This window comes from Gekko japonicus, unplaced genomic scaffold (assembly GCF_001447785.1).
Source record: "Gekko japonicus isolate JY-2015 unplaced genomic scaffold, Gekko_japonicus_V1.1 scaffold719, whole genome shotgun sequence".
Classification (NCBI taxonomy): Eukaryota; Metazoa; Chordata; class Lepidosauria; order Squamata; family Gekkonidae; genus Gekko; species Gekko japonicus.
In genome coordinates this window covers 449,407-460,416 of record NW_015175991.1, presented here as the reverse complement: position 1 = coordinate 460,416, position 11,010 = coordinate 449,407, and the positions used below count along the sequence as shown (strand labels likewise).

The following is an 11,010-nucleotide window of genomic DNA, read 5'->3' as shown; positions in this document are numbered from 1 at the left end:
CATTCTCCTCTCCCCTGTATGATCCGCACAACAACCCTGTGAGATATATTAAGGTAAAAAGTCTGTGAATGGTCCATAATCCCCCAGTCAGCTTTTATAACATGAACCTGGGATCTGCACACCATCCTCTGAAGCACTCTCAGGTACATATTTGTGGCAGTAATGGGGTGACTGCTGCCACCTTTTCCTATCATTTTTTGCCTTGTGGTATTCTGCTTATGGTGTGATCTGTCTTTTTTGTGGTGTGGCATGGTTGTGTTATTGGGTTTGTTTCTTTTGAAGGGGAAGTGATGTGTTGTGGGTGAGTCCATATTTTACTTCAGAATACACCAGGTCGCATATACAAACGGGGTGTGTGTGTTGAGGTACGGAATGGAGTGAAGTCCAATCAGCTTCCATATGCAAATGACCTTGAAACATTGGCCCAATCAGAGAAGAGTGGCCTAGGCTGCAGTTGGTGGGAGAGAACTCAGGCAACACAGACAGTGGATAGAGACACCTTGTGATTGACATATCACAGAGCCAACGGATTTTGGCGGGCATAGAATGTTGCCATGCGAAAATGCGAAAATGCTTTTATATATAAGGACAGGATAGACCTTCCTTTGCACCTTGATATATTAAAGGTTCTAACGAATATGAAGTGGCAAAAATATGTAATATTGAATACGTAGTAATGATGAAACTAAATGATGTACTTGCAAAATAGATTAGTTAGGAAGTTTGAAACCTAAAATGTTCAATATAATTGTACCCCAACAGAAGTAAGAACTATTGTATTTTATAGACAATACTTTAAAAATTATAATTAAGGGGATATAAGGGGAAAAAAATTCTGTCTTATACATTCTGTAATACATGGTTGTCCTCGATAAACACAATTATGTTGTATAGCCCTCTTCCCCCCCCCCTTTTCATTTCTGTATCCCCATTGTTTTCCTAACTGTTGCCCAGCTGGCTGTAAAGATGTCTAACTCAGCCTGCCGCAGGCTGCAATCCAGGCCAGGCCACACAATGAGTTAAGGAGGGAAAGGGGGGAGAAGCCCTCGATACGCCTCTGGAACCTGCCTGCTGCCCAGCCAGTGGAAAACTCCCAACTCAACTTGCTGCAGGCCTCAATCCAGCCTGGCCTCACGTCCAAGACCTTGCTGCCAGCCAAGGCCACCAACACGCCACCAAACTGCTGGTTGGGGAGCTGCCCTGATGCCATGCTTTTCCACACTCCGATAAGGATGCCCAAACCATGCAGTAGGCTCCCTGCCCACCTCCAAGCACATATAATTATATATATAATAAAGACAGCCACCAACAGACCCAGTGAACTTCTAATCAGTTAGAAAATCTCCAGGGAGCACTGATCTATCAAACAGAAGGCTGAACATCTATAGAAATGAGCCCAGAGTGCATTGCAGGAGTCTGTGCCACCCAGGCAGAGAAGCATGAAAGAACTCAGAGTAGATCTGATGGCTGCTGTTGGTGTAATTTACCTGCTGTCTTACACCAACTGTTGGTGCAACGTCCTTAATGCTCAGCTCCCTACAAGCCTGTATCTCAGCACTGATCTCTTCAGCTTGGAAACCAATCTGTCAGTTCCATGGACCTGGCTGGACAGTTCCCCATGTCCAGTTCTTGGCCTTAATGGTAGTTTACAACACCTAATAAGCTGTTCTTTTCTCCTTTCTTGCTCCTGCACCTTCCACTGCCAGCCAATGAGCCACATCCTTTCTAGAATCACCTTCATTACTTCAGCTGCATCTATTGCTCCCATGAATCAGATGGACCAGGGCACTGCCTTAGCAAACTCTTTTGATAATTTAGAATCACCTTCATTACTTCAGCTGCATCCTTGAATCAGATGGACCAGGGCACTGCCGTAGCAAACTCTTTTGATAAATACCATCTCCCCATCCATTAAGTTGACACGGAATACTGCATCACTAGATCAGGGCTTCCAAAAGCATTGTGTAAAGGCTGAAATGTTGTTGGGGAAACTATGCCTGATCATACTGAAGTGCCCTTAGTGACATATGTGTTTTTATTAACAGCTGCCAACAAAGAAAGTTTTCTCTCGTTGCTTTAAAGTATTAGGTAACTCAGCTTTACTTTGATATACCCTGAGCCTTGATTTCAATCAAGGATATCAAAGAATAAAGAAAAGCTGTGGCCTAGAAAGGCTTGTGGTGTTACCTTTGATGTTTGCCCACCTTGTGTGTTATGCTCGCTTTCCCTAACCTGTCCTGATCTGCAAACTTTCAACCTTGTGGAAACTACTTTCACACTGACTCAGTCATAGAACCCTTGAATAGCTACCACATAACTTCCATATCTTGTAAAGAACCCTGGGGCATATAGTTCACAGGAGACACTGGAAAGACCTCTTAGGCCTTAGTATCACCTTGAGCCTCCAAACAAACCCCAGTATACACCCCAAATTCCTCCAAAGATACACACTGCCTGGGAAGACTGGTAGCAATAGACAAACAGTCTTTCAAGAAGATGGTCCTTAACAATCCTTTCACTGAGGAATTCTTGGTAAGCTTCTGAAGAACCGATATTACCCAGAACATAGGAAAGGCAGTGGCCTAAACTGAGCCTAAACCATAAGGCCTGTCCTTTCATAATATATAAAAGTGCTTTTTGAAGTACTACACAAATAGTGATATTGAGGTTCTGAAGAACTCATGTTACTGTTGGATGGGCAGGATTATTAAGCCTCCCTCTAGTAATACTAAATAAACATTCCCTTCCATGAGAATTCATGCCATACCTCTAAACTGCAGCACCATGTCAAACTGTCTAGAGCAATAGGAAAATAACAAAAAAGAATTTCACAAAGCGCTGCAGTTAGTGATGCTTATTGAATATACTGACTGCATTAACAGAACATCTCTGTGGACTGAGAAATCTCTGGAATTTGAGGGTTCTGACACCAGGTAAAGCAACAACTACATGCAACAATACATGCTTTGAAATATTATTCTTCATGGGTTATCATTTACTTTGATGATGTGACTACAGTGCACCATTTGTAAGTACCACCAGCTACAACCTGGAATAAGCTACCCAAGGGACCATCATGCTAGAGTTTCCTTATTTGTTCCTACATCAAGTGTGTTTTATGAGAAGGGCAGAATGGATCACTATCACCTTTTAGGTAAATGAAGCACAGGAAAGATTTTACATACAATCAGAACAAAGTGAAATGTGTAATGCTCACAATGCCTTTTGATTCTCTCTCTCTCTCTCTTATATACACACACACATTATATATACATTATATACACACACACATATATATATACACACACACTCACATGACAAATACTGAATGTGTTCTTATTATGCACATAACGTCGCACACACATATATATATACACACACACACTCACATGACAAATACTGGATGTGTTCTTATTATGCACATAAAGTTATTCTGCAATGATCCTATGATAAAATTTACCATCCAAGATTCAAGCTTTTAAAACAGAATATACTCTAGCACCTATGTAGTACTTACATTCATCAAGCCCCAACTGATACGCCAGATTCTGTAGACCTCTGACCTTCTCCATTAGATTAGCAGTTGTGAGACTCCCCAGCTCTGAAAATGAAAAGCGTGCCTTAAGAGTAAGTGCCGAGACATGCAACGCAATCCTAAGCAAAGTTACACCCTTCTAAAAACTAAGAGTTCAGTGGTCTTAGAAGGGTATAATTCTCCTTTGGATTGCATTGACAGATATAGCAAAGATTTTCATGCTATAGCCTCAATATCATCCTTACATACAAACTTATTTCTTTCATTGCCCAAATATACAGCCCCCCCCAAAAAAACCTTCGCATAACATTCCACAGGTTTAATTAAATGGATATATGTTTCAACACACTTTTCTTTAGATGTTAATTCAGAATGTTTTGGGATAAAGCCATAGACAAAATACATCACATCACATGAGCACAGACTATGAGAATTTAACATGCATGCCTTTCAGTCTAAATATATTGTACACAATCTGACCTGAATTATTAGTGGTTTGAACAGCCCTTTCTGAAAAATCAACCTTGACACTGAAAACAGTAACAATAATGCTACCATAACAGCATACACATCCAGGTAGTTTTGCTACTACCAAAAGAGAGTGGAATTTTTTTTTGGGGGGGGGGGCAGGGAGCAAGCATACACCTGGAAAAAGAGAGAGGAAAATGGGGTAGGGGGATCTTGAAAAGAGAAAGTGGCAGCTAGTATGGATAGGCTTTTCCTCTGTAAGTTTCACAGGACCCCAACTTGTCTTATTTTAAGTTACTCCATTCTTCCAAAGACAGGCAGACCCATAGGTTTTTCAACCCAGCTGTTGGAAGCTTAGTTTAGAAGTTCACTTTGTCTTTAATGTAATTTATCCAGTATTTTCAGAAGAATTTCAAATGTCAGTTTGAGAAGTCCTCCCATGAATGCTAACTTCTGTTCAAGGGTATGTGATGTATACATCTCAATCAGTGAAATCAATTAGACTCCAAAAGGCTCAGTGCAATGGCTTTACATTTCAGAACACCACAATTACAGACCATTTTAACATTCCTGTAAATTTCCTCATTAAGAGGTAGAACTCTGCTTTGGGAAGAGTGCACACAAGGTAGGAAAACCCAGCAACAATTTCTATGGAAACAAAAGCAAAACAAAACCTTCAACTTTTTGTGAATCTTTTAGACAAGTAACAAAGGCCTTACTCATGTCAGTTATGTGATGCTTTTACCAAGCACAGACAAAAAGCAACAACTCACCCTTCAACATATCGATGTCATCATTCTCTAACTCAGCCATCCACTTGGGAGGAGAACTAGTGATGGGCTATTTATTGAAAGACAGACACAAAGAAAAAATGATGACCTATTGAGGAGTACACCGAGGGCTGCCGTGAAGAGAGAAGAAAGGGGCGTGCGCAGAGTTCCGGCTCAGCGGAGCTGGAAAGGACGTGGCCGGGCCGGAAAGTAGGCGGAGCTGCGCGCCTAAGGAGGAGATCGCCACCACTGAATGCCGGAGACGCCAGAGAACGCCAGAGAAAGAACAACGCGCTGGACCAGGAGACCCGGCCATGCCAAGCCAACGGAGAAACAGCAATAGCCACCACAGAGAGGGTGCCGGTAGGTTGTCCCCCCCCCTTCATACATTGTGGCCCTAGCTAGGAACACAGGTGATTAGCACCAGAAACCCTGTAAGCCGCTCTGAGACCCTAGCCATGGGACAAGAGCGGGATATCAAGTCTAATGTAAATAAAAATTAAAAAAAATAAATAACAACTCACCCTTCAACATATCGATGTCATCATTCTCTAACTCAGCCATCCACTTGGGAGGAGAACTAGTGATGGGCTATTTATTAAAAGACAGACACAAAGAAAAAATGATGACCTATTGCTTGGATAAACTTGGAATTATCGGATATAAAATGTGGCTCTTTAGCATATCCTAAGAAACCACTCTGCTTAGATATAACGTATCTATGCACCTTCAGAAGTTATATGCAAATGACAGACATTACTTAAGACATTTTAATGGTGAAGACAGAAAATCTATACTTGCCCACAAAATGTTGATATAATAAACTAACAGTGCAATCTTATACAGAATTACTTCAAATCCACTGATTTCAATGTGTTTTTACCTCTGCACAGGATGGCACTACAAGTAATTGCCAGTTTGCCTCATTTTAATGGCATGTCAAACAATGGTATCGCACCCAAATAGTAGGGCTGGCCTTGGCAAAGAAGTGTAAAAAAATTGTCCGAGCCCATGATGTAGTGCTCACTTAGCCCTTTTTACTAATTGAATTGAACTTCCCTGCTCTATCCCAATAAATAGAGCAAATTCATCACATCTGATAATCTCAGTAACAATGTTAATCACTCATATACACACACAGACACACACCAATAATCTACTGTGCTAGCATGAGTATCATACGAGCTCATTTATTAATTTAATTCATTGAAACATTGAAACAGAGCTGGAAGGTGCTTCAAGGGTCATCTAGTCCAACCCACTGCACAACACAGGAAATGCAATACTACCCCCATCCCCAGTGACCCCTGCTTATGCTTTTCCCCAAGGGGGATCCAAAGCAGCTCACATCATTCTTCATTCTCTTCCATTTTATCCTCACAACAACCCTGGGAGGTATCTTAAGTAGAGAATGTGACTGGCCCAAGGTCACTTAGAGCGCTTCCATGGCATGAGTGAGGATTTGAAGCCAGGTCTCCCAGATACTAGTTTGACACTCTTAACCATTACACCACACTGGCTCTCAAGTTTATGTAAAATGACACATAGAAGTCTTACACCTTGGTCATGATAGGAATTCTAGAAAGATAGCAAAAGCAGAGCAGAAATGAATAAAAAAGACTAAGCTGCAATCTGGTATTACTTACACATTTAAAAGATGCAGCAAATTCTGCAACACCTGGTACTGGAAACAAAGCAGATATAGTTACAGTGATACATTATTACATCATTTATTTATTTTATTTCATTCAATTTGCTAGGCTGCCCTTCCCTGAAACAGGGCTCAGGGTGGCTTACATCAAAGGCAAATAAAATATATAAGAAAACTAAAACATTAAAATATATTAAAACAATTAATCAGAAAACAATACTATGCCCATTCTGCAAAAGGCAATTACAACTCAATCAGATTTCCTAGAGACTTTCAGTACAAAGGACTACTCATTTTAACTATAGAGGATTTTACAATGTGCAACACTTTTGCATTACATCCAGTTACTTCTGTGCAATTATCAGAACTTATTTCTCTCCTAACATTTTCCCTCTGTTCCGTCACCAAACAGTATTTCATATTCCACGGTATGGCACTGTTTTTACTTGAAGCACAACTCCTCCCTCAATTCTGTGCCTAAGCAAGTTAGTGTGCCTAATCCATAACTAAATAGCTAGCACACACAAACTCACTTAGGCAAAGGCTAAAGCAGATGCTACATTCTAAGAAGAGACATAGTGAGTGTTTCATCCTGGATCTGAACCCAGTTTTGCAATTAGTGTTATATACATACATCCCAGTGAGTTGCTTCATAAGCCAAGAAAGAGCCCCCACCTCTTAGTTTGGCCTCATTCCTTCTCTGTGTTTTTCAGTAGCAGATATTTATTCTTTTATCAATTCATCCTTCACCATACTCCAATCAATATTGTTTTAAAACAGTTGTAAACTGTTTAAGCAACTGGAGAATGGCTGGAAGTGTACTGGTTATGCCTTAAGCACTAATCAATACACACCTATCCCAGGAAATTTTTCTGAGTCAGAATGAACTATGCTGTAAACCTGCTGCTATTCCCCCTCAAAAGTGTACCCCACAAAAGAAAAACGCACATACAGAAGGCAACTTCCACTACCTAACTTTGCAGAAAGGCACTGGAAGCCTAACTATGTATATCCTTTTACTGGACTGAAGGAATGGGGGGAGACCCTCAGAACTGTTAAAGAGAAAACTAGCAGTATACAATACTGAGTATGTTTTTCTGAACAAAAAATAATGAGCATGTCTCTGTAAAGGAATGCACACGTTCATCCTTGTGTGCTATTCTAGAACCAGTTTGCAAAGAGCAATAGGGAACTAGATTTCTCCCAATAAGAATGGCCTTTCCCCAGGCAACCCTATTTGTTAAGCCTTTATATACTCACAGCCATAAGAGCCCATAAGCCCAGAGCTTCAACAGAGAATGGAAATGAAAAAGGCTCTTCATGACAACTTACTAATTTTGTTGGTAAACAGAATTAGGAAATAACTCTCAGCATCTCCCTAACAGCAGATTACAAAGTCTGAGCACACCACAATCACCGCAGGGCTTCTACCCGCTGTTCTGCATGTCCCACTCAAGCGCAACATACATTGCTCTGGCCAGAGGTCTGGTGAAGCCCGGTCCAACTTCTCAAAACTCAGCAGTGAGGCCTCCAAGTCTGCACCTAGAAGAACATCATGAATTCAATCATCATATTCAGCAAGAACATCTCCAAGCCAGTAGTATACAGTTCAATGGACCCTATTAATAGCTCTGGTATTTCCGGGTGCGTGTAAAGAAATGGCTTATTAAAATTTTTGTGTGAATTAGCAAGACCCATCAGTTCTCAGATTTAACTCCTTCCACAGGGCCCCTATATGTGAAAGCTGGCATGTGTACACAACATGCATTTTCTCATATTGAGAATATCAAGGCCCTGTGCAGTCTAGCCTGTCACTACACACACAGAGCAATGGTCCAGTTGAACTTTTTATATGTTGCAAAGTAATCATCCTTAAACAACTGAATCCAGGTGGGTATAGGGAATGCAATGCAGCAGAACAGGAATATACTCAAGCATCTGGCTGTGCCTATCAAGGCCTAAATATGAATTACAGTTTCTTCCACCCTAAAAACCTGAAAGCAATTTTGTTTTTGTATCATTGACCTCCTCATGTGTACTCCCGCATTATTTCATTTTATTCAGGATCTTGCTGTTAGATTGAATTGTTTCATACAAGGGAAAATTCTACCTAAATTGTTTCATTGCCCTAGATAATTTGTGTGTGCTTCTGTAATTTTTCCAATTTTTCACTCTCAGTTCCACTGCATACTTTTCTTTTTTCAGAACCTTCATGTTTGACTAAATTGTTTAATCACATTTTTATGCTGCTTACTGATTAAATGAACAGCCTTTCTCACACCGGTAATCTGCCCAGCCCCACTGCATTATTCTGTTTTATGATGGAATGTCCCTATCAGATGCAAATATTTTATCACACTTGCTTGCTAATTGACTGAATAGTTCTTATATTTGTAATCTGCCTTGAGTCCAAGTGAGATATGCAGATTGTAAGCAAAGCTAATAATAATTGTCCTCTTAAGAGTTCATGCATAAACATTCCACCAGTGATGTCAGCAGAAGGACACAAACTGAGGTTCCGCATACATAGCACAGATATAGAGTTTCCTCCTTAAACTGCTTTAGTTTTACAACAGTCTGATTACTGAAGATGCCGGCAGCAAAGGACAGCGAAACGTTCAGTGAGGTAAGTTTTTAATCAATGAACACAGCCTAAAAGCCCCAAAAATCTAAGTAAAGATTGTTATTCCACCAACTGATTTCCCCAGCCTGCACCTAACAGTACCACTAATATTTGAGGAAGTTGGTTAACCTACAAAACCTTATGCTGTCTTAAAAAAAAGTAGCCTAAAAGGTACAACTGAATTTTCTTGGTTTTGTTTTTCCAGCATCTCTTTAACTAAAAATATACATATATTGTCTTTTAGATAGGCAAAAGGCAAGTATTTCAAAGTAAATTAATACATCAAATACAGCAGAACTTTCAGAAATGTTTAACAGCATAGTGTATATAAGAAAGATGAGGGTGGGCAGTGATCCTGGGTGTGAGAATCAGGGTGTTTTAAGCATGTCCCTTTTGTTATTAGGAGTGCATGATACAAGTGACTGCATCATTTTAGGCTACTATATTTATGTAGGATAAAGAAGGAATTCCTTAGCCCTCTTTAAATGTGGTCTGAAACAGATGATGACAACTTGGCCCCTCTAACCTACTTAAACACATTTCAACTAATATGCGGACTCCGTATGCATGCTCATTTTTAATAATTATTATTATTTAGGACTAAACTTCACTGGATCCATTCAGACTTAGGAAACATACACGTGATGAGATTATAAGAGCTACCTCAACAAAGGAAATATTCTGTAATCTATAACCATCCTTCCTAATAATTCACTCTGACCAGAAAAAGAGCGAATCTTTCCTGGAGTTTCCCTTTAAATCCCCCAAAAACATGAACTCGGAAGCTGAACTCTACGCAGTCTACTGAGAAGTCAGTCCCTCTGCAAGCAGTATGGTTTACTCCCAGACAAGTACATATAGGCCCTGTTCAAACGCCAAATTTGCTGCGGGAGAGCCACGAATGCTGGGCGGATTTTCAGGGCGCGATCACACCGCAACATCTGGCAAGCGTAGCGCACCTGTGGCCAACCTGTGGTGTGCTGCCAAAGCTGTGCAGTTAAAAAGTAACTCAACAAATGTACTAGCAAATGGTTTGCCACGGACTGCCAATGGAATCGTTCCGTGTGATCACGCCGCCACACGGCTTTCCCGCCGTCACATCTGATCACGTTCTGGTGGGTCTAATTGCGCCAGCGCAAAGAGCCATGCCTCCTCCCCCGTGTTATCTGGCCCGTGTGACCGGGGCCATTGGATTACACCCACTCTACTATAGATATATGTCCTCAAAAGGAAGCCTCAGTGATTTCAAGCGCACTTACCCCAAAGTAAACATTGAGATCTGGTCGAAACATGCAGGAAAGTGATAAAAGAAGTGGCAGAAAATACAACGGACCTCAAACCGCAGGCGAGAGCTCACATTATTCACAGATCCCCTGAATTACTAATTGGAAAATCACTACAGCATACGAATAGCTTTGTTCTTGATATGCTAATTTCTAATCTGCAGAACACTTTCATACAGGAGAAAGTTTTAAAATTCGCTCCACTACAGTCTGATATAATACAACCTACTCCAGCACCACATTCTGCTTGATGCGTAAACCAAGCCATAACAACATTACCGGTTACTAAGAGACACTAATGTTACCAGAACACCTTACCCATTTCACCTTCCGTAGAGACCGCCATCTTTGCCCATCACGTGACATCCAACGGCCGCCCACAGAGAGAATCTAAACATAAGACGAACCGAGTCTCCGCTCCGCTGCCCCGTCCTCCCTTCACTCACTCATAGCTCCCCATTGAACTCTAGCTGCCAAGACCCAGCAAAAAAGAATTATCCAATAAGAATCCTTCTAGAGGGGGCGTTTACGCATTAATAGCCAATGGAAATTTGGATACGAGGGGAGGGTGCGAGATGGGCGGGGAAAGATAAACAAAGCGAGCTCTATATCCTATTGGTTCGCTAAGCTTTAAGTGGGCGGGGCTGGAGCTGGCATCCTATTGTCATTGGTCAGTTAAG

General features: G+C 41.0%; 1 protein-coding gene across 1 annotated transcript in view; it reads right to left on the bottom strand.

Annotated features, from left to right (window-relative positions):
- LIN52 (lin-52 DREAM MuvB core complex component) overlaps positions 1-10,789 on the bottom strand; it is a 78,062-nt gene extending 67,273 nt beyond the window's left edge. The window contains exons 1-5 of the mRNA XM_015426364.1: positions 10,649-10,789; positions 7,892-7,966; positions 6,420-6,457; positions 5,298-5,364; positions 3,518-3,601 (exon numbers count right to left, since the gene is read on the bottom strand). Coding sequence (XP_015281850.1) covers positions 3,518-3,601; positions 5,298-5,364; positions 6,420-6,457; positions 7,892-7,966; positions 10,649-10,676 — 292 coding nt within the window. The 5' untranslated portion in view covers positions 10,677-10,789. The remainder of the gene's footprint in view (positions 1-3,517; positions 3,602-5,297; positions 5,365-6,419; positions 6,458-7,891; positions 7,967-10,648) is intronic.
- Positions 10,790-11,010: the final 221 nt, after the last annotated feature.